General features: G+C 36.7%; 1 protein-coding gene, 1 long non-coding RNA gene and 1 pseudogene across 2 annotated transcripts; 2 read left to right on the forward strand and 1 right to left on the reverse strand.

The window, feature by feature from the left end:
• Nucleotides 1-2,340: 2,340 nt before the first annotated feature.
• On the forward strand, nucleotides 2,341-3,209 carry LOC131010835 (uncharacterized). Its single transcript, XM_057938506.1, has 3 exons — nucleotides 2,341-2,529; nucleotides 2,647-2,754; nucleotides 2,843-3,209. Exons 1-3 carry the CDS (start codon nucleotides 2,341-2,343, stop codon nucleotides 3,182-3,184), a joined length of 639 nt encoding a protein of 212 aa, XP_057794489.1. The 3' UTR covers nucleotides 3,185-3,209.
• Nucleotides 3,210-10,459: 7,250 nt separating this feature from the next.
• On the reverse strand, nucleotides 10,460-11,197 carry LOC131010839 (probable transcription factor At5g28040; annotated as a pseudogene).
• A 5,289-nt stretch (nucleotides 11,198-16,486) lies between these two features.
• On the forward strand, nucleotides 16,487-19,712 carry LOC130999376 (uncharacterized). The gene is made up of 3 exons (XR_009093476.1): nucleotides 16,487-16,716; nucleotides 18,793-18,857; nucleotides 19,444-19,712. It is a non-coding gene; the product is annotated as an uncharacterized LOC130999376 (long non-coding RNA).
• The last annotated feature ends 5,347 nt before the right edge of the window (nucleotides 19,713-25,059 follow it).

The raw sequence follows: 25,059 nt of genomic DNA on the forward strand, positions 1-25,059 counted from the left end.
GTTTTAGTAATCAAGAGATTTGAACACGCGGAATTTCAGATGGTCATTTTAGAACTAGATTTGGTATAAAAAAATAGGCGAAATAGCAAATAAAAAAAATAAAAAAATTGAGTACAACCAACTGCAATTAATAATTCATTACTATAACAGTTATAGTTAATTAGAATTTAGTAATCTACAATTATGATTTAGCACTTATTAATCTTTGATTAATTTATTAATGACAATTTGGAAATTAATTTAATTTAGGAGAATCTAGTTTACGTTCGGATCAATTCGAGCGCATCATATAGACATACATTGGTACATATATATGCGCGCGGAGATAGCCTGCCTTTTACTTAGGGGGGTGTATTCGTTGTGGATTTCCACAGACTTTAAAAAGTCAATGGAATTTAAATTCCATGGAATTCACATAGATTCCAGACGACTTTCAAAGAATTCGTGGTTGGATTTCACCCCGATTTTCACTGATTTTCAAAGAATTTAGGGGATAATTCTGGAATTGAAATTCATGATGCCAACGCCCGCTGAGTCCCAGCACCGCTGGGAATCGAAGAGGGGTATTTAAAAGCGTTGCTGGACTCTCTCAACGGTGGCTGAGTTCCAGCGGTCGCTGGCTTCTTGGCCGCGGCTGCTGGAACTCAGCGCTCGCTCAAAACTCCATGGATTTCAATTCTCGTGGTTCTTGGCCGGATTTCGTCGTGTGTATTTTTTGGATGAAATCCATGAAAGTCATTCCGGATTTGAAGTCAATGGAATAACGAACACTACAAAAAAGCGCCGATTTACCGGCAGGATTTATCGGCGGCAGTCTCGCCGCCGGCGATCACCGACGGCTTTCCGACGGCGGTGCTGCCGACCCATAGCGGCCGGTAAATATTCAGGCCGCCGGGAATTTTATTTTTTAATTTTTTTTTTTAATATTTAGCAAATAGCGGCGGCAGCTGCCGCCGGTGATTAGCGGCGGCAAGTTGCCGCCGGTAAAAAGAGTGCGGGTCGGGCTTTGGCGGCGGTAATGGGCCGCCGCTAATTTTAAAGCCCAAAATCGGGTGCCCTAACCCTCTCTCCTCCAGAACAGATCCCCCCCCCTCGCGCCTCCAGCCCCCCTGCCCCTCCCCCCTGCCCTGCCGCTGCCCTGCTGCTGCCGCCGCCTGTCGCCGGTCGCCGTCGTCGCCTCCGTCAAGGTAAGCCCCTCCTTTCCTTCTCTCTCTCTGTCTCTCTCTCTCTCTCACCCTCTCATCCTCTCTTCATCTTTCTCCTCCTAATTGCAGGCCAATCCTGCCGTCTCACCGCTCCTGCCACCGCACGGTTCCGCCGTCGACTCCTACGGACTACGGTACACTTTCGTTTTTAATAGACTTTTATTTATTTGTTTATTTATTTATTATTTATTTGTTTGATTAAAATTAACATAATTCTAATTACTTTATAGGATGTTTAAAGTATGATTAATTGAAATTAATTTGGTAATTAGATACTTTATAGGATGTTTAAAGTATGATTAATTGAAATTAATTTGGTAATTAGATTAATTATGAATTGATTTAACTATAGTTACTTTATAGGATGTTTAAAGTATGATTAATTGAAATTAATTTGTTAATTAGATTAATTGAAATTAATTTGTTAATTAGATTAATTTTAAATTGATTTTCTGTTTTGGATGAAATGATATGTTATTATATATTGTGGGATAGATTTAATCAATTTCTTAAGGATCTTCTCCCTTTGAGATAGAAATTGATTATTTCTTAAAGATCTTCTCCCAACAAATGATTGTGTTTGCTTTTATTACTTTATTTTTTTTATTGTTTTATATGTTATTTTATTATTGTTTCGACATTGGGGGGCCGGGTAGACCTAGTATAGGTTTAGTAAATTAGGACCACTATGGTCACTATAGTTGCTGGTAGAGTCGAGCACTTGGTAGTTAGGATAGTGGGGTTATGCTGTCGAAATTTTCTTAGATTCAAGTAATTTATTGTATTTGATTTATTTTTATTTTCAATTAGAATTTGCAAGAATGAGTGATAATCGATCGTGGATGTACGCGAGATACAATGATCGTGCTGCATTTGAAACGGGACTTGAGAGTTTCCTCGAGTTTGCGATAAATCAAACAGCGTATACAGATGGAATTGGTAACATTAGGTGCCCGTGTAGGAAGTGTAAGAATAAAGTCTTTGCATCTGTACCTACAGTCAGAGAACATGTTACTAGGCGTGGATTTGTCCACAATTACACGAACTTGTGTTATCAAGGGGAAGCACCAGTGTATATGCCAGCAGAACATACTATAAGAGACTGCTCAAGCAGAAGACCGAGGCAGGGGAGATGATGGAGACACCGCTGGGCATGTCCGACACCTTTTGGACGGGACTCAAGGCATACTGGGATCAAGATGAGGTTAAGGCCATTTCTAGGCGCGCACGTGAGAACCGATACTCTGAGCCCGATGGAGTTGGTACAGGGATCAGTCGGCACGTTGGAGGGTCTCAGTCGAGTCGTATTCTGCAGCAGAGTCTGGTTAGTAATTATCGATTAAGTATTTATCTAATAAATATAAATATTAATATATATATATATATATATATATATATATATATATATTACCTTATTTTTCTTATATAAATGCATGAACAGCTCGTGGATGGTGAAGTCCCCCCAACTGCATCTAACTACAGCACTTTCCTCCGCCTACACATGTACGCAGATGGAACTTTTGTGTCAGAAAAGGATGCCAACCTTGATGTAAATGTTTAAGTTTGAACAAATATTAGTAATACATAGTAAAATGTATTTATTTTATAATAATTGTGTATTGTTATGTATGAATTAGGCGGAGATTCATCGTGTTGCTGCTGAGACAGGACGAGAGGACCGACTCGATGAGGTCTACTTGGAGCTCGTACGTCCCGGTAGGTCACGACTGTACGGCACTAGAAGTGCTGGTGTGAGCCAGTTCAGTAGGGGGTCTACCAACAGTACATGCTCTTCCCAGATGTCTCAGCGGATGTATGAGACTCGGATCTCCACACTGGAGGAGCGTCTCCAAAAGGCTGAGGAGGATAGGGCGGCCCAAGAAGCAGCACGTGAGGCCGAACAAGCAGCACGTGAGGCCCTTGAGCAGCGGATGAGTCAGTTCGAGGAGATACTGAGGCGGTCGGGTCAGCTACCTTGAGCATCACTTCTATGTATCTATATCATGTTGAAGTTTTTTTTTATGTTATGTTTCTGAACAAACACAATTACACTTGAACTTTGTTTAACATTTGTGTTTTGTTGAACAATTTAATTGTTTTATGTTTTCAAATCGTTCTATTTATTGTGAGTGAATTCAAGGTATGCAAATGAATTCAAAATACATTATAATTACAAAACGAAAATACTTATATTCTATAACGTAGATTGATAAAAAAAAATTAATAACATATTGATTAATAAATAGATATATTGTTTCGACATAAAAATAAAGACATATATGCAAATGAATTCAAAAATACATTTAAACTATCAAATTAAAATACTTATGATTAATAAACTATATTGATAAAAAAAAATTTAAAAAAAAATTTAAAAAAAAAATAAAAAAAAAATATTTATTTGCCATAAAAATACGGGCGGCACAAGACTGGTCCGTAATTAACATTACTTGGATATAATCTCCTCATATTCAAATGTTATGAATATATGATATATATTGTATATTGAAATAGTCTTTAAATGATTTAATAGGCAATAGATATATCAATTATACGAGTGTTCTCTACTGGGGACAATTCAAAAGGAACTTCAAGGTTAAGCGTGCTTGACTTAGAGCACAACTAAGATGGGTGACCCACTGGGAAGTTCGCCTAAGGTTTGAAATATTGTATAAATACGAAAATATTAGTGGAGATAAATAAATAAATAATTTAAATAAATAAATAATTTAAATAATTAATTCATTACCGGCGGCACTATCCCGCCGATAATTGGCGGCGGCAACGGGCCGCCGGTAATCCCCAAACATCGACGACCATCGGTGTAGTGGTGGTGATCACCGGCGGCAATGCTACCGCCGCTGGTTACCGGCGGCATATAGCCGCCGCTGATTACCGGCGGCAATGACCGACGGTAAACGTTCGGGAAACCACCTGAGCTTCCCGAGAAACTCCACCGGCGGTAGGGCCGCCGCCAATCTCCGGCGGCTGAGCTTCGCCGCCGGGATTCACATCTCCGACGAGATGAATACCGGCGGTAGGTTGCCGCCGGTAATGCCGCCGGTAATTGAATCGCCGGCGGCCGTCCCTTTTTTACCGGCGGGAAATGCCGCCGGTAATCACTTATTTTTTTGTAGTGGAATACACCTAAATTTGTATGGATTTTAAAAAGTCTGAAACGAATACACCTAGATTTATATGGACTTTTAAAAGTCTTGAACGAATACACCCAGATTTCTGCAGACTTTTAAAAGTCTGGAACGAATACATCCAGACTTTTAAAATCCATAGAAATCTATTAAACTCCACAACGAATACACCCCCCTTAAGACAAAACAATATCCAGAAAACAAGATAGGATTGCCCATTGAGCATCAACAACGGCGGGTGCAATGACGGGATTGAACCCGGCCTATCGCACCCGCCAGCGTTGCCGCACCCGGAAGCGATGGAGAGGGAGCAAGCGGGGGCACCGAGTGCGAAGGAGGGGCGGTGGCAACACGCGCCCCTTTTCAAGCAAAAAAAAAAAGAATAACTAAATATATTGGGTGCAATAGAAGTGGGTGCAATACCATTGCTGGAATGGGTGCACCTCTCTCTCTCTCTTTCTAAAAAAACTTGACGTGAAATTTCCTTCAAAAAAAGAAAATTGACGTGAAATTTTGACGGAAATTAAGAATGTGAAAGTTGAGGATTAAATTGTGGAAATGAGTTTGATTGGCCCATATTTTTGGTTTTTGCCTTTCCTTTTCATTGGCTTCTCTCCTCCTCCATGTCCATATATATAGTTAGGCCCATCAAAATTCTATCACCCTGTCATTCTCATTGTTTTTATGATTTCCCCTCCTATTACAACCACCATTGCAGTTGAAATTGAAATTAGCTACTTATGATGTATTCAAATATCATTCTTTGATTCTTTCTTACAGAAACATAATATATATATATATATATATAGGGGCGCGCTCCAGTGAGACCCCATATTTTTCGTGAAACACTAGGACAATGAATAAGACATATAATACTAATGAACAAAACGTATATCTAATGAACAAGATGTATATACTGATGAAAAATAAAATTTAAAAAATTCGTAATGAATAAGACATATATACTGATGAACAGGGCCGTATATACTGATGAACAATGCAGTATATACTGATGAATAACAAAATTTAAAATATTCTGCTCCCTCCAGGATTCGAACCCTGCGAAAAAAAATCACCCTCCAGATACAATATCAGCCATAGGATTGATAAAATAAACGCACCAGATCATGCCCTAGATCTCACTAAAATTAGGGGGTCTCATTGGAGCGGCCCCCTATATATATATATATATATATATATACTTTTATTCCCGTATGATAAAAATCAAACTCTATATAGGGAATTATTTAAACGAGTTCAAGTGTATATTAATCGTATGATTTAAAAATATTTTTAACCCTTAGATCGTAAAAATTTACAGTTAATTCATTATTTTAATTTAATGTACATGGTTCATGGTTCGAATTCCAGAGGTGACAATTATTTTTTTAAATTTGTAATCTTCTATAACAAATTTATAGTGTATCGTAGAGACATGAACTCATTTGAATCACTCCTTATATACTTCACCACTTCCCCAAAATTAATCACAGAAGGAGACAACACTAGTTTTAATAAAAGTGGTTGAGTGTATTGTGAATTTTAGTAAAATAGTGCTAATAATAATAATTAACTGTATTGTGAGTGAATAAAGGGGTTCACCATGTAATAGAATAGGTAAATAAGTTGATATATTGAAAGTAATGTGTTGTGATGAAGTGTCTATAAATGAAAATAAAATATTTCTTGTGCACATATCAAAATGACAAAAATAAACTATTTTTTAGGAATATAAAAAGTTCATAATTATGCATGAATGCATCTTATAATCACACCCTTAAAAGTTAATTAAAGTATGCAATTGATGTCGCGGAACTGAAATATGAGATGGAAATACATAAAATTGAGTTGAATTTTCTATTCTATGGTATTAGAAAAAAAAATGATGTAAATTCCTTTAACAAACTCTTCCTACCACATAGTACGAATAAAACCACGTAATTGTACATCTCTTACTAAAGATTTAATAGGTACACGTTACAATCACACATTTTATTGCAATTAACCAAATTAAATGTAAACAGCTAAGGAGACCATGTCGTTTTCTGGTGAGAGAAAATGCAACTACTTACGACCCCTCGTAACGAATGGCTCACGATAAGAAATTTAAACATTTGAAAGAATTAACAATTTGAATATCTCTAAAATTTTTTTTGACTTGGACAAAATATCTCTAAGAGTACGTTCTCTTTGGTTGTAAATTTATTATGAGAAAAGGAATGATAAACAAAATTTCACCCTTTAAATTCTTCATTTTTTTTTCCCACATTTTCTAATTGGCCCTTACTCATTTCTTATTTACACTATAAAGAAGTGATAATATTATCACATCATTTTTGGAGGGATGATATTATCCCTCCTTTGTAGTGCAAATGATGAATGAGTAAGGGTCAAATAGGAAATGTGGGAAAAGAAAAGAAGAATTTAAATGGTGAAATTTTGTTTATCCTTTATTTTCCTATGATAAATTTACAACTAAAGAAAACACATCCTAAATAAATAAATAAAATCGAAACAACATGGTTCGTGACCACGAAATTATATAAATCATCAAACGCCGCGCCGACCAATACTCGATGAAACTTAATGCCCCTCAAGCTGCTCTTCGGTGTCAATGGAATTAGTCAAAGAATACGCGAGTATATTAATTAATTGGAATAAATGTCGGAAGTTAAACTTTGAGACAGGAAAAAAGAAGAATATATGAAAATATCGAGTGGTAGCTGTTGTTTTCAAATTTTATATACAGAGTATTAGAAAGCTAGAAAAGCGATATGAGAATAGATTTATTGCTTCAGTTAGGCCCCTCGTATCCCTAAAATTGCCCACTAGTACTCCCTCCATCCATGAAAAAGAGTTTCATTTGAAGTTCGGTTTAGGTTTTAAGAAAGTTGTTAAAGTAGGTGTAAGTGAGATAAAAGTATAATTTGTAGGGGTATTATTAGTACAAAAAAATAAAATAAAAGTACATTTTTAGTTAAAAAGTGGAATAAAAGTACAATTTATAGTTAAATGTAAGAGAAAAGGTATGATGTGATTGTTCAAAAAGTTAAATGAGACTCTTTTTTATGGACAAAAAAATGGGCTAAGTATGACTCTTTTTCATGGACGGAGAGAGTAAAATATAGTACTAGGAAATATTGCGTGCAGGTAGTTTTCCCATTTTTATGTGGATAGTATTTTTATTTTTATATGGTAATAATTTCATCTGTGTGCAATTATTTTTCTACATTTGTATGATGTAGAAGTCCCGCCTACGTGCAGATTGCTTATTTAATTATATATTACATGCTTCTTTATATATATATATATATAGGGAGAGGTTCAAATAAGAACCACTAAATAAAATTATAACGGAGAACCATTTTAAGCCATTCGATCATCAAGATCTACGGTGGATGCATCATCTTGGTGGATGAATGCAGATCCTGGGTTCGAATCCTGAAGGGAGCAAAATTTTTATTATTTTCGGATGTATTAAATTTAATAGCGAATGCATTAATTTATATAGCAGATGCATTGATTTTAATAGTTCTTATGTTCTCACGATAATTGTGGTTCTCATTATAACCACACCATATATATATATATATATATATATATATATATATATATGGAAATTAAATAAGATTATTTTGTGCGAGTGAGGCCTAGTTGGCTTTATAAGGTGGTCCTACCATAGAGCCCTATTTCCAGTGCATTGACTCTATACGGGGCTCTATAATTTTACTTTCCAATTTATTCTATTTTTACTTTTTAAAATTTAAATTCAATATCATTAAAATTAAATTTCAACATTACATTAATTAATATAAAATATACTCCATCCGTACTGCGAAACATATATGAATCGTTTCTTTTGAAAACGAGATTTATGAAATTAATATTTTGTGTGTTAAGTGTGTGATTTGTAAAAAAGTGAAAAAAATTGAATAAAAAGAAAAATTTTTGCCATATAAAAAAACGTAACAAATTTCGTGGGACGACCTAAAAATAAATACGACTCATGTTTTATGGAAGGGAGGGAGTAGGATTTTAAAATTAAAAACATTACAATAATTAAAAGTTAGGTAAAAAAACTAAAAGATAATGGGATTTTAAAATTAAAAAACAACAAAAATCAAAACAAAAAATCAAAATAGAAAAACAAAAATAAAAAATTAACCCTACACAAAACCCCCTGGCCGGCCCGCCTCATTCTCCTCCTTTTTTTTTTTTCTCCTCCTTGTTCCCTCATTCTTCTCCTGCAGCTCTGCTCTCTCTCTTTCTCTTTCTCTAATCCTTTTCCTGCAATTGCAACTCCCCATCTCTATTTTTTTCTTAATTTTCATGCGTGCACTGCACGTGATTGCCTCTACTCTCCCACCGAACCAACACGACGCGGGGTCCCTAGCTAGCATGAGTAGGGGATGCATTAGTGCGCGGCCGAGCAAAGCGTGCCGCATCGGTTCGGCGCGGACCTCCATTGGGGATTCTCTAAGAAGTCTTGGTTTCAATACTACCTGTGTGTTGTAGTCAAAATTTGATTTTTCCCATATTCTATAAAATTAATGTTCAAATACATAGTGTTCAAATACATAAACTTTCATTATTTTTAAAATTTTGTCCGAATTTTTAAATTCTGGCCAAATAACTTTTAATATTCGTCTGGAGACATGGAATTATAGGGCTGACTAATCAAATTTTACTCTACTTTGCACAGACAACTCAAATGAGTGGTAATTGCGTTTAAATACACAAATATCTTATTTTGCACATGAACTTAAAATTATGCTTCCAAATACATGAACTTTAATTTGTTTTTGATTTTGCACATGATGAACATTTTGGATGAATGATTCATAAATATATTTTTATATATTGTAGTGGAATTTACCTAATGTCTAACTACATCATTTAGGAAGAATTATGTTTAAGCTATGTAGATAGTTTCGACTTCTACGACTACCATAATATTCATTCATCAAAAAGTTTATTGTATGTGTGCAAATTAACTAAAAAAAATGAAAATTTGTGTATTTAGAGATAGGATTTTAAAATAAACATGGTAGTCAAAAACCAGATTTTGATTACCAATTAACCCTTGTTAAAATACTCAATTTGTTGTGGACATAAATAAAAACACATTAATTAATTTCAGCAAGTCTAACATCAACCCAAATAATATAACATCACAAGTAACTCAAGGGACAAAAATTACACACTAGATTTTATTACAAACTCACATCACACATGCACTCGACATATATCTCTTTCAAAAAAAAAAAAAAATAGATATATGATTGGAAATAGAAAAGAATGAGTTGTAACTTGGCTGGGGTAGCTTCCTAAATGTAGGCCGAAGGAGATGAAAATACAGAGGGAATTGATTGATGGCGAAGAATGTGAGGGTTATGGCATACGTGGGGAAAGCCGCGTATTGTAGATTATTTGGAGCACGAAGAAAGATAAGAGGTCTGAACGGAAGTGTTTCTCTTGGAAGCTGGAGGTGAGAATGGCGACGGAGGTGACCGAGAAGCAGAGATGGCGTCCCTCGTCTTGGCTGCATTCCCACATTGTTTGTGGATATTTTGGGTATCGGCAACGGTGGAAAGATTAATTATAGCTAGGGTGTCTTTGTCTTTGCCTGTCTTCATATTGGTATGAATGTTTTAGAAGCTTCTCCATTATTTGGATTCACCATATATGCTTCGCTCTAATCTTGTCAACTGATTTGGAGCCTTGATAAGATTAATGGGAATTAATTAAAAATTGAAGCTGCTGCAACTGAGAATTCATGTAAGTACGTTCGTCGGGGGACTTACCTAATCCAAGGATTACGAGCATTGCTTTGGATATTAACTTCACAACATTAAAAATAAGGTTAAGTATCAAATAAGCCCCTACCATAGTGGCCCTTTTCAAGTTTAGCTCCCTATAGTCGAAGTTGGGCCAACTAAACCCCTGAAGTCCTTAATTTCGAACAATCAGGCCCTCTGCCCTAACGGCAACTTAACACCGTTAACTATTTATTTTTATTTTTTAATTTACACATTAATTTTCGCCGGAAACTCTGCCAGCCTCGCCTTGAACCCCCAATTCCCCACCCCCACCCCCACCCTTAACCTAGCCGATGGCCTCCGCCGACGAGCCCGCCTCCGCCGCCGCTCCGACACGGTTCCTCTTCCTGGAGCGCGGAGTTTTGGCATTTTTATCAATCGACGAAATTATTGAAATTAATTTCGCCGGAGTTTTGGCGTTTTGGGGCTCTGGCAATCGACGAAATTATTGAAATTAGGGTTGTTGATGTCGTCCTCGTCCTCATCGATCGGCACGGGAGGCGCGCGGTAGGCGGTGACGCCATTGACGGCGGCGTTGCCCCAAATTTTGGAGGAGATTTCGAAGGTGGCCTGCTCGTGGGGGCTCTTGAACGTATACTCCTTCCCAGTGCCGAATTTACTGATGACGTTGCGGTACTTCTTTTTGAGGCGACACAGCTTCTCGACGAGCTGGTTCTGATAGAAATCGAGCTGGAATTTGCTCCTGATCTGGTCGTAGAAGGCGGTGGTGTCGTGGTGGTGCTGCGAGGAGTTGTGGGGGCTGCAACGCTGGGTGGTGTAATCGAGGAACCCCTGCAGCAGCTCAATCTCGTCCTCGTCGGTCCAGAGGCGCTGGAACAGCTTCCGCGATTCATCGGGCGGCGGCGTCGGCTTCTTCGCGATCTCCGGCTGAATTTGCTGTTAGTGGTGGGGATCGGGGAGGCCGGGGACGGCGATCGTGACCTGAGCGGCGGAGATGGGCCGGAGGGGGGGGACGATCGACGGCGACGGGGGCGGAGGAGGCAGAATCGTTGTCGTTAACAATGTTAAGTTGCCGTTAGGGCAGAGGGCCTGATTGTTCGAAATTAAGGACTTCAGGGGTTTAGTTGGCCCAACTTCGACTATAGGGAGCTAAACGTGAAAAGGGCCACTATGGTAGGGGCTTATTTGATACTTAACCCTTAAAAATATTGATGTAGTTCTTGGGACGGAAGGCAGGTCCTTGGGCCTTGCGTTTGCTTGATTCCTCCACTGATACAACAAGGAGTACAATTTTAGGGTTTGTTTCTACTTATCAAATATTAGAAAATGCATGCTCTAATAATTTTTGTAACTATCCACACTAATATAAAAAGTGTTATGGGCGTGATATATATATATATAGGAGGGGGCTAAAATAAAAATAAAAACACATCTTAAACTATAAAATATGAACAATTTTCAGCCCTTAGATCATCAAGATCTACAGTTGATTTATCACATTGTTGGATGAATTCATGATTCTAAATTCGAATCTCATAGGTGGCAAAAAATTTAATTTTCGCAAATTCAGACATTCGCACACAACGAATTTATATGTGTTCTAAATAAAATTCATACATTTACATATGATGATTTCTCTAAGATTAAATTTCAACCATTAGATTTTGGGTAGATCAATGGTGTAAATCTATTGCCTAGTTTTAATATAGCAAAAAAGAAAACAAATTACAAACTATGATCAAATTTTACATGAAATAAGAAATAGTATCTAAAGAGGGACGATTAAAAACTTGAAAATGCTAAAAAAGACAATGTTTTGAAACACTCACTTAGTTTATCGACAATTTGGTGTCCCTTTGAATTCTCTTCATCTTCCTGATGATCCTTTTTTCCCTTGTCTTTTATATTTTCTTCAAGCGCCAAAAGTAACGTCACAACAAGAATCAATAATTTTTTATATAATTACAATATATATTACGAAATAAGATAACTACAGTATAATTTTATGGTTTGTTTGTACTAATCAAATTTTAGGAACACAAAAACTCCTATAAAACCGATTTTATGGTGAAACCGGCTTCAAAATGGCACTACTTCAACATACAAATGACACTTGTATGTTGAAGTAGTGTCATTGTGAAGTTGGTTTCACCATGAAACCGGTTTTACAGGAGACCACTTGAGGAAATGGTCTAATAACTTTTGTAACAATATATTAATGCATACAAGTTAGTTCGACCTTGTTTATCAGCCTCTTTAAATGGATGTCTCTCTGCATCTGCCATCCTGCTTCCGCACAATCTTGCCTGATTTTGATATAGCTAAAAGGAAAATAAATTACAAACCATGACCAAACTTTACATGATATATACTAGTATTTAAAGAGAGACGATAAAAAAAAAACTTGAAAATGCTAAAAAAGACAATGTTATGAAACACTTATTTAGTTCATCGACAATTTGGTGTCCCTTTGGATTCTCTTCATCTTCTTGATGACCCTTTTGTTTCTTGTCTTTTATATTTTCATCATCATGTTTCTCGCGACCGTAACCCACTGCTAAAATTAAGTACACGTCACAACAAGAATCAATAACTAACTTCTGATATAATTACATTAGATAATATGAAATCGGATAAGTATAATTTTATGATTTGTTTGTACTAATCAAATATTAGGAAATGGTCTAATAACTTTTGTGACAATATATTAAACGCACATAAGTTAGGTCGTTCTTGTTTATTAGCCCCTTCAAATTGACGTTGCTTTGCATCTGTCTTCCCGCTTGTGCACGAGACCATCACTGAAAAATAAGAGGAGGCTTGGGACCAAAATCAACCCTTGTAGGACAAATCTTGCCTAGTTTTAATATAATGAAATTGAGGAAATTTCAGAAGTACATTTTAAAAAAAAATTATACTCCATAGCTATATTAATTAGGGCTAATAGCGAAAAAAAAATACAAACTATGACTAAATTTTACATGAAATAGAAATGGTAACTAAAAAGAGATGATAAAAAAAATCTTGAAAAATGCTAAAAGAAACAATTAATGTTATACTATATGAAATGTTCACTGGATTTATTTTGGTGTTCCATTGGATTCTCTTCATCTTCTTTCTTGGGGTTGTAACCCACTGTCAAAAGTACACGTCACAACAAGAATCAACAACTCTATAATAAAGTATGAAATCAGAGAACAATATAATTACTTGTATACTAGTATAGTAATATTTCAATTCTATAATGTAATTCAAAGAAGTCAATAATACTTGCATAATAGGCTCATGTATGATAATTTTGTGGATATGTTACCCCTTCCTTATATTGGAGATACGGACCTCGATTGCGCATCGTCTTATTATCCGGAAGCTTGTGAACAGATATGCCTTTAACAAACAACAAGCATATGCTACTGTTAGAAAGGAGTTATATAAACAAGAAAATTTCAAAAACTTCTTGAAAAAGAAAAATAAAAAACTACTCCATTTCATTGAGCAATGTTGTAATTTACCAATTTTCATAAAATAATGTTTCTAGTAGGAATGTCAATTTAGATTGAAATTAACAAGTCGGTTTGAACAGAATGACCCTGAAATTGTTTAGCCAGAAAAAAATTAGTCCGATTGATCTGACAGACAATAACTCGAGTTCAATAAGACCTACCCCAAAACCAATCAATTAATCGATTTTTATACTGCTATGTAGTCAAATTTCATTATTTTTCTTTTGAATTTAACAATAAAGTTTTGATACTTGTGGAATGTGTTTTATTTTTCTTTAATGTTTAATTAGTTTTGCATCCGTGTGATGCATGAGAGACATTTCTTTTAAAAAATAAATATTAAATAAAGTAATTTTTATATTTGAAATTTAATTATATTTTAATGATATGTGGATATCTAAATTTTTTTAGGTTGTATAGTACAATACTATTTATGTCTACAAAAAATAATCCTAAAAAGGGACGACACATGTTTTAATAATAATGATAATTAATTGTATTGTGAGTGGAGAAAAGGTAAATATGTAAATGTATTGAGGATAATAAGTTGTGGGGTATTGTTCCAAAATGAAAAGAGACTAATTTTATGGACGTGAGGAGTATATGGTTAGGAGCAACTATTGCTCGTTCTCTGAAATTAATAAGAATTGTTGTTAATATTGTTGAAGTAGGATGAATAAGTACTCGAAATGATGTCTATTATTGGATATTCAAATGATTTAAGCAATACATCATCAATTATCATCTCCACCATTTGTTCCATCTCCAATACCCGTAATTCACTCCCTTCAACTCATCGGACTCCTTACTCGATGTCATAGTTTGAAGTGTCATGTGCTTAGTTGACGGTAATTATAACTTGTGCAATTATGCGATAAATATGCTGACTAAATGTTCAAGAAATAATAAATAAATATTTTATAAGTTCATGTACAATCATAGATCTTATCAATATTAATATTTTAATAATTTGATTTATATTTACTGAATATATGTGATCATTTTAGACAAAAAATATATTCTTACATATTTCATTCAAAAAGAAATTATGTAATTGATGAGGACTGAAATATGCACCAGCGCTGTGCACTATATAATGGGAACATCTCTATTTATGCTTATGATTAGTGTTATTATTATTAAGCTAATCATTGCAGGTTTAATTGAAGACTTGGGATAATAAAAGAAATAATAGAGCTTCCGGCGTAGTCAAGCAAGCATAGGCGACTCAGACCAAGGTCAATGTATTAAAGGGGCTTAAGCCCAATTATCTTAGGGAATGGGCTTGAGGCCCTAGGGCTTATTTACATGCTTATAAATAGAGACTTAGGAGTGGATTAGAGGGGGATCATCTCATTTTTTACTCATTCATCTCTTGTAAAATGTAACTCTCTCGATTATAGTGGAAAACCCCCAAAACCCCCGTGGACGTAGGTCTTCTCGACCGAACCACGTAAATCCGTGTCGTTTATTGCTTTTCTAGTTTAGGTGTTGGTTTCTCGTTTCACCAACTGGCGCCGTCTGTAGGAAAGGATCGGAGCTACGTCGTGAGTTCCGACGAGCTTGCAAAAAAAAAAAATCAAATCAAATTCACTGTTCATCGAGAGATCACTGTTCATCGAATAAAAATTCAGATTCAATGTTCATCTAGAGGGTTACTGTTCATGGAGGCGTGATTACTGTTCATCAATCGACTATCGATAGATTGGCAAATGAGGCGTTATACATGAGGAAATATAGATCACCACTTTGTTGGGATGAAATGGCGAGATGATTGAGATCGTCCGTCAAATCAGAAAAAGGAATCAAGGAGGCCCAGGATAGACAGAAGTCATATGCTGACAAGCGCCGAAAGGACCTATAGTTTGAGGATGTAAAGAAAATTTTTCTGAAGGTTTCTCCATCAAGAGGAATCGTTAGATTCGGTGTAAAGGGTAAACCTAAACCCCGTTTTATAGGCTCATACGAGATTGTAGAAAGGATAGACCCAATAACTTACTGGTTGGCGTTAGCGCTAAGCTTTGAGAATGTGCGTAATGTATCCCATGTGTCGCAAATAGAGAAGTATGTTTACGATTCAAAGCATATGATCCATAAGAACAACATTATTATTAGTCAATATTTGAGTTACGAAGGAAGATCCAAATCTATCTTAGATCGGGAAGTTCAGGTACTAAGGACTAAGTCAATACCGATAGTAAGAGACCTATGAATATATCATGGTCAATAATAGACTACCGTCTAACAGGAAAGTGAAGTACTCAGAGTTATTTTCTGAGGTACAAATTTCGGGACGAAATTTATGTTAAGGGGGATAGTATGTAATGCCCCGACTTTTTATTAAGGATTATAGACTTTTAATTATTGATTTAAGGATTTCTTATGGTAATTAGGGTTCAGCATCCATTAATAAAATACGGACTTATGTGAATTTGATGATTACATACGTGATAATTTATTTTTATTTTTATTTCAACGGATGATGCACTCAAAATATATTTTGAGTCCATTAAGAGAATGATGGAGCTCAAAGATTTATTTTGAGTTTTCAAATCGAAAAAAAAAAATTATGTATTTATTTATTTTTACCGAGAAATTTAGGAATGATGAGTTATAAAAATTTTCCATCAATATTTTTCTCAAATTATTTTCCTATGATGTATTTATAAATTGAGAGAGTGCACTAATGTTAGTGCTATTTATTCTAATTTTGATCACAAGAGTTTTATGCTCTAGCATTTTATTAATTGATGATTAGTCTTACATATATTTTTTTTCTTACACATGGGTTATTACTACACCCCATTATCCTCCACTAATATTTTCTTTTTCCTACCACTAATCTTTTTCCCTACCATCACTAATATTTTCTTTTCCCTACCACTAATCTTTTTCCCTACCACTACTCCTACCTCTCCACCACACTACTCCTTTTCCCCCACCACTACATTCTTTCTCCCACTCTCACAACTTTTCTCCCACCATTATCACACTCCATAGAAGCCTTTGAAGCCCCAAGAGAAGTAGCAAAGCAAGGGAGAGTGTGGGAAAACTATAGAGTGAAGGTTGTGCTTCGAGGGTGAGTTTTTCTTTGCTTTTTCTCAACTGAAAATGCTTTATGGCCATGGATTTTTACACATTTGTGTGCTATATTATGTGAGGATATGTTTTATGATTTTGGATGATTATTTTGGTAGAGTTTATTGGGTGAAAAACCGTGCATGAGGTAAGGCAGCGAATCTGCCATAAGCACACTGCTCGGCAGTGTTTTGCAAGGCGATTCCAGCCATCCAAACGGTTCCCAAAAATTCCCAAATTAATTGTGTATCATCTTTCATATGTTTTCTATACTTTGGTAAAATTTCAGAAGGTTTGGAGCTCTTATGATTTATTTATGAATTTGTAAACATCACTGCCCATCTGGAATACATTTTTGGTAAACAATCTTTGGGAGGCCATAAGTAAAGTTTCAATCGGTGAAAACCTTTGAAACTTGAATATGTCACTCTAGACTCCCGTATCTTTCTTTTGAAATCGGTCTCACCATTTTTGAGTAAGGGAAACAACCGGTATAAATTCTTGAAATCTAGTTCTTATTCCTTGTACCATCCAGTAGATTTTACAAACCTACGAATTTGAGGTGGCAAATGCCGACTTAAATATTTGATTCTCAAGCCTATCTTTCTACTGAATATTCACTGACATGTTGGGAACTTACTTGTTCAGTTTTAGAATTTTTGGTGAAGCCTAAAGTGGTTTTTCCGATTTATGTTCTAAATCTGCCAAACTTGAACTCTTTTTGTGCACTGAACTTTAGACAGTCATATCTTCTAAACCATGAATGTTCTTGGAGTAAATCCAACTGTAGAGTGTTATGATCTCTCCCTAGTTTCCAGATTGACCCTTGGGGTTCCCAGTGGAGTTTTGTAAAGGGAGATATGAATTTTTAAAGAAAGCCCACTGACTTGGTTGTAATCTGGAAATCTGAAATTTTCAGATTTTTGCTTGTTAAATACCCATCTTTGAGAGGGCATATCTTGCTCGTTTGAATTTTTTTTTTCATTCGATTCAAATTGGAGAATGATCCTTGAAATGTCTAGTTTCCAGAATGTCTTTTGGAGCCTCATTTGGAGATCCGAGGCAGATTTGATGTCTGTTGCAAAACAACCTCTTAAGAGCTCAAGTTGTTGAATTATTTTCTATGTATCAAAGTTTATTTTAAAGGATGTTTCATGAAAGATTTAGTATATGTGCGTAACGAGTTTGAGACTATTTATTTTAAATGAGGTCCGTTCTTTTATTTAAATTATGATGGACTTTTAATGAATATTTTTGGGATTAAACTCTTATTTCTTGATTTATATAAATTATTTTTTTTAAGGACTTATAAATATGAATTTCGTAGGCCTACTGACCTACTGTGATCGATAGTTTGTCGATGTCTAATAGCTTTGAAAATTTTATAGCAAGTCCCTACATGAGTCTTGAGTACCCTGGTAAAATTTCAAGCCATTCCAACTTCGTTTGATACTTCTTTAAAATGCAAAACCTAAACTGCACATTACTACCGAGAATTTCAGAGAACAGAGGAAAGAGTCATTCATTTCAGTAGCTTCCTGTGTGATCTAGATTTCCAAATTTTTATGGTATTAACCTTATTGTGTTAGCTAGATATCCACCAAAGTTGAGCCCAGTTTGACAACGGTTACTATTTTTCAAAAATCCAAGTTTTCGATTGTTCAAAACTGCCGAACATGGTAGATCGTGGTAAAAACGTCATATCTCTCAAACCACTTGGAGTTTTCGACTCTACTTTTTTTTATATGAAACTAGACTCGAAGATCTTTCTTTCGGTATAAGTCTTGAGTCCAGAAGATGTCGGAGTCAGAACAGATTAAATTTTGAAGTTGAGTCAGTGTAAAAACAGAGCATGTTTTGATGATGTTTGATTGTGATTCTTATGTGCCTTATGTGTTTGTGTTGCCTATGTGTTTGAATGAGATTAGACGAGGTATGATTGATTTTTGACTGTCTTTAATGTAACGAATTATGGATGCTAGAACCCTAAAACATTAAAAGATACCCTAGGCACGTAGAATTAGACTTTGTCTTATGACAATTTCTTCACGAACTTATCGACTCTTCATCAATGAAGGTCCGGGCGACAGAAAGTGAAGCCGAAGAAGAAACGACTCCACGCCAGCTTTAAGAACAATTGAGGTGGGCATTATTTTATTATTACGTATATAGAGATCCCCTGCGTGACGTAGGCCTCATATGCGAATATATATGCATGATATGTTTTGACTATTTATTCAGTTCTTATGAAATGCTTATATGTTTAATGCCCTTTATGAAAATGAAAATGTTATGAAAATGAAATGTTTATGAAATGATTGACTGCCAAAATGTTTATGTTTTTATATGTATCCTATCTGTGTTGGTTCGCCAACTTTAAAGGAAATCCAATTGGGATCCTATGCTAGACAAAGGTCGCTAGCTAGGGTTAACGTGTACACTCATGGAGACCGCGAGTCGCTTGCGACCGGTCTTGGCGTCCGTGGTAAGGAGGCCTCCTTCCCGGCGCGTGACAGAAAGGACAGATATGGATCATATAGACTGAAAATGGGATGCGCATCCACCTTTATGAAAATGAATGAAATGTTTTAGTAAGCGCAGGTCATTCAAGAAAACCCCTGTGTGTTACTGTTGGCAGTTCAATTTATATATGTATGCATGTTGTATTTTCGGCTTATGTCACTGAGTATTTTTATACTCAGCCCTGCATGTATTTCTAAATGTGCAGGTTGAGCAGGCGATGGAATGGATCGGTGTTGAGCGGATTTCCCTTTTGATGTTTATGTAATGAAACCTTGAGTATGCATCTCCATATGCATAACTCACACGTTTTTTTCGCTGCAAACACTCTGACTTATTTATCATTTCTACTTGAACTTATTACTACTTCATTTTAATTAACTTTCAGTTGGGGTCTAGTCGTTATGGCAGACTCATTTGTGAATTACCCAAGTGGTTATATATATATACCACTAGTTTGTTATTAATGTTGGTTACTTAGTAAATCCCCTTTAATTTCCGTTTCTTATTGTTCACCCCAAGTCATAACCCCGGTTAACCCGTCATTGGGATAGTGGGCTGTGACAGAGTGGTATCAGAGCAGTTCGTTTACTCTGGCACTAGAAACCTTATTCTAAAAAGCCAAGTCTAGTTTGATTCACTAGACATACGTGGGTTAATACGACACCGCTCAACACTCCATTGCATCGTGCTCAATCAAGGAAAAAGGTAACTGCAGTTACAACGTTTTAAAGATGTTATTGTTCTAGACTGTTTCATGAAGATGTTTATGTAAAGAGCATGCTATGATGAAATGTTGAATGTTTTGCCTTTCATGGCATATCATTGCAGTTATGATGATATAATAAGAAGAATGATAGAGAATTGACACATGCTTTCCCCAGAAAACATAGATTGCTATAAGTTGCATGATCACGATTCTAAAAGAACATAGACTGCTGGATTAGTAGGATATCTCTACAATCTAGATTCTTGAAGTGATGATTTAGAAGAATGATAGAGAACTTAGAGCATTTCAGCTTCCACAAGAAAACAATGGTTCTTTTGAATTACAAAGAGGAAGGAAAAGACATGTACGCGTTGAAGGAAAAACACGGAATGATGATACAAGATGAATTCAAGGCAAACATTGCATCAAGGGTTTAAGCATAAGTCTCTACGTTCGAATGTTTACACACGATGGAACATCGAATCGACTTATGTTACACGATAGATTATAAAAAGGGCGTGATTTGATTGTCTGCGGGTTATATATATATTTGTGACATACATGGGAAATGGGATCCGAGTCCACTAGAATAGAAGACCTTAAAATAAGTTTAGTTGTCTTAATGAAACTTATGTTTTGTTATGCATAGTATGTTCATAACCTTGTACATTTAAGAGTTTTACGTCTACTTACGTATAAGAAGACTCACATTTTCCCTTATCTATTAAAGAGGGTTACGTCCAGGCATATTCCGATAGTTAGGAAAGCTCCGCGTTTGACCCAGCAGAGACTACCCGGGCATATCGGGATTTTAGTATAGCTTTTGACGACGACATAAGAATTGTTATAGCTCAGTATACACGCCTTTGGACTGTTGCCCATGTCTTTGGGACTACAAGTTATATAAGAAAATATGGTTCGACTGTCTGTATGTAGACCTTGGGGAATAAGAGTCTAGTTCAATAGGACTAGAACCTTAAGTTTGAGCTTTAAGCTGCCACTACGAACTCAAGTTTCGTTATGTATAGTATGTCCACGACTTCTCAAGTTCGGGACAATGTTTCCCGTGTGACTGGGAAGTGATGATGTTGGACCTGGCCAGTCCACATGATCCAAATCTCAGTAGACGTCTTTTGGGTTGAAAACCTATATGTTTCAACTTTCGGTTGAAAAGCCAGACGGGTTCTTACTCGAGGTCATTTTGTTCGACCTTGTAGTTAATCATTTCATACCCTCTGGTCATTCTTTTGAATCTCTTGAACAATTTCTACAACACCTTGCTTTGATGTTGTGTTGATTTTGAGCCTTGCAACTCGTGAGTTGTCATAGTAGATTCCCTTTATCGATAAGACTAAGAAGTATTAGTCTACTGACCTAGTATACCACCCAAACTATAGCTTTGTATAGTTGTCTCTCATTGTGTTTAAATTAGTTGAGATTAGTCTTTGTCCTATGAATATTATCGACCACTCATTATGATAGAAATTCAGAATCCAAATTGAGACCGTAATATAGAGTTTGCGTACATGAACGACTTTCTGTGTTGCATTCCAATTGACTGAATTTGCAGATTTTGGTTGAAGGCCAAAATAAAAGCGATGACTCAAGAAGAGCTGTCAGACTTGTCTTAGAAGATTTTCAGACGGGGGTATATGACAATTATATTTCTAATAGCCGTTATAAGAGGAAAGGAAAAGAAGTGTTTAATCCAAGGCAAAACAAGATGGGATATGACCAAGTATGACCATATTTTCTGCAGCATGTCCGTTAGGCCCCACAGTAGGTGGACATAGAAGAAAAGATGATAGACAAGTTTCACTCCGGCCTAAGGTACTCGACAATTATACTGAGTTTATGAACTCTGAATTGTTCAGCCAAGCTCTGGACGCCGAGGTAGTAGGCCCGAGATTTGCTCGACCCAAACTCAACTCAGGAAGCAAATGATCAAGGACGAAGGCAAGACTACTATGATAGTCGAAATGGCAAGAGGCCTTGATAGGAAACATAGTGCCCAAAGGCAAGGACAAGGACATCAAACAAACATAGGACCTGCTAAGGATAAGTAGGGCCAGCCTGGGGTACCTCCATGGCCGAAGTTTTCCAAGTCATATTATGATATATGTTTGGATGATAGTAATACATGTTTTAAATATGGTCAGAAGGGCCATTTTGCTAAAGATTTCCAAGCGAGGCCACAAAGACGGATGTGAAGATCGAATCAACCGGGTCAAGCACAACCATTTAGGGTCATTCTAGGCCAACAACTACTCTATCCACCACAACCCCCTTAAGTTAGAACCTATGCCCCGCACAAGAATAAATAAGGAAGCAAATAAGGAAACCTAATAAGTATGGGCACGCTACTCAACACACCTGTTATACTTCTGTTCGATACGGGTGCCTCGCATTCTTTCTCTGGAAGTGCATGTGCAAATACCCTAAAACTCATACCTGAAAAGGGCTAATCTGGACATGAGAAATTCTTTACCCATAGGAGGGGCGACGATAGAAACACATGCTTACTCAAACCAAGAGGTAAACATAGGATCATTTAAGGTCATAGTAAACAACTTGCAGTTTATACAATATAGGACATTGATGTAATCCTAGGGATTGACTGGTTAGCTAAGAACTACGCCACAGTTTTATGCAAGGAGCGGAAGATTGCTTTTAACTTTTCGGGGATGGATGCTTTGAGATAAACCTGGGGAACAGGATACCAATTATTTCAGCCTTACAAGCGAGGAAGATGATGAACAAGATAGACTGCCAAGCTTTCCTGGTATACCTGATCGGAGGAGTTGAGACCAAAGGGATAATTGAAGACGTAGAGATTGTACGGGAATTCTGAGATATTTTTCAGAAAAATTTACCAGGGCTGCCACTCGATAGACAAGTAGAATTTACCATCGATTTTGAACCAGGATCAGCACCGGTATCCAAGGCACCTTATAGGATGGCTCCAAGGGAATTGGAGGAGCTAAAGATCCAATTACAGGAATTATTGGACCTAGGTTTTATCAAACCTAGTGTATCCCATGGAAAGCGCCTGTGTTATTTGTCAAGAAGAAGGAAGGCACCTTGAGGATTATTTATTCGACCAACTCAAAGGCGTGAGTGTAATCTTTAAGATCGACTTGAAGTTTGGGTATCATCAGTTAAAAGTTAGACATGAAGATATACCCAAAACGGCTTTCCGAATAAGATATGATCACTACGAATTCGTAGTTGTGCCGTTCGGATTAATAAACGCGCCAGTGGTGTTCATGGACCTCATGAACAGAGCATTCTATCCTTACTTGGATAAGTCCATCTTGGTATTCAAAGACTATTATCTACTCCAAGATTAAGAAGAATATAAGAAACATTGAGAATCGCGTTGCAAACACTAAGGGGTGAATGTCTTTATATCAAATTCACTAAATGTGAGATTTGGCTTAAGGTCAGAAGGTATCAAGGTTGAAGCAGTACAAGGATGGAGGTCACCAACAACTCCAAATGAGATAAGAAGTTTCTTAGGATTAGCTGGCTACTATCGAAGATTCATTAAAGGATTTTCAAAAATAGCAAGACCAATGACGTAGTTACTTGGGAAAGGAATCAAGTATACTTGGACTGATGAGTGCGAGAGAAGTTTTCAGCAGCTCAAGGACATGTTAACTACTGCACCAGTGCTAGCAGTTCCAGAACCAGACAGGGAATATGTGATCTACACGGATGCGTCGAAAAATGGACTAGGTTGTGTGTTAATGCAAGAGGGAAAGGTGATAGCATATGCATCGCGACAACTTAGACCACATGAACTGAATTATCCAACCCATGATTTAGAATTAGCTGCAGTGGTGCATGCACTGAAAATATGGAGACATCACCTATACGGAGTTAGGTGTGAGATATTCACCGATCATAAAAGCTTGAAATATTTTTTTTCAAGCAAAGGGATCTGAACATGAGACAAAGAATATGGCTCGAACTAGTAAAGGATTATGATTGTGGTATTAACTACCACCCAAGCAAGGCCAATGTAGTAGTGACAAACATGGTTTTCGTACCTCAATATCGCATGAATTGTTGTCATTTTCCCCCATGAATTGATTGCTAATATGTGTTTGTATCCCAATTTTGAGTTTTGTTGAGTTTTAATTCCTTGGTGTAGTTTTGGAGTGATTTCAGGGAAAATCAAGAATTAATTGGAGGATTTTGAAGACATGAGATCGAAGTACGTCTCGAGAGGAATCCGTGAGCGCAAACGGCGACCAAATCCGAGTCCGGACGAGGGAGAACGGAGCAAAACGAGCGGACTGTGCAAAACGCCCAGTACCCCGCGGTCACCACCCGCGGCCGCGGGGTAAGACCGCGGGTCAGCTGTTCCCGACTCAGGAGACACCCGCGGTCACCACCCGCGGCCGCGGGGCGGGACCGCGGGTCCCCTGAGCATCCCCCACGTTTGAAGGCCGCGGACGCGGGCCGTGACCGCGGGAAAAGGGCGGGGCTCCCCCAAGTGGACCCCAAACGCGATTTTAGCCTCAAAACTCCATTTTTCTCTTCTTTTCCCCATTCATTCACCACACACACCCACTTCATCTTCCCCAACTCTTCAATCCCAAACCCTAGCCTCCATTCTCTACCATTTTTTCTCTCTTCCACACACAAAAACAACACCAAAATCAAATAAAGAAGGGGAAGACTTGGAAAGGAGCTCATCAAGACTACATGATTGAAGATCAAGATTATAGGATTTGTCTATGAATCTCTATCTCTCTATATCTTTATTTATGTTTTCTTATGACTTAAGATTTGCTTTTATTATGAATATGCTTGGCTAAAATCTCTTATCTTAGGGATTAGATTAGATGGATTTGTAATGGATTGATTTCTTTGTTCAATATATATCTTGATTGTGCTTATTGTTATCTTTTCAAGTCCTAGATTTATCTCTTGTATGATTGGTTGGCCACCTTTTGTGCATTTCTAATTTGTGATTTGAATCGGGAGAGGATAATTACAATAGATTAGGAGCTTGAAACATATCATCTCAATAAACCGGGAGGTTGAGAGGTGGGTGAGGGCTTGTTGATCTTTTGTGCTCTTGGGAGTTATAGGTTAGAAATTGAC

The sequence above is a fragment of the Salvia miltiorrhiza genome, chromosome 1 (assembly GCF_028751815.1).
Source record: "Salvia miltiorrhiza cultivar Shanhuang (shh) chromosome 1, IMPLAD_Smil_shh, whole genome shotgun sequence".
Lineage (NCBI taxonomy): Eukaryota > Viridiplantae > Streptophyta > Magnoliopsida > Lamiales > Lamiaceae > Salvia > Salvia miltiorrhiza.

Excerpts from the sequence above, each read along its gene's own strand:
- LOC131010835 (XM_057938506.1), top strand. The coding sequence starts at position 2,341 with ATGGAGACACCGCTGGGCATGTCCGACACCTTTTGGACGGGACTCAAG. Across the intron at positions 2,530-2,646 it reads GTATTCTGCAGCAGAGTCTG|CTCGTGGATGGTGAAGTCCC; the intron begins GTTAGTAATTAT and ends ATGCATGAACAG. Across the intron at positions 2,755-2,842 it reads AAAAGGATGCCAACCTTGAT|GCGGAGATTCATCGTGTTGC; the intron begins GTAAATGTTTAA and ends TGTATGAATTAG.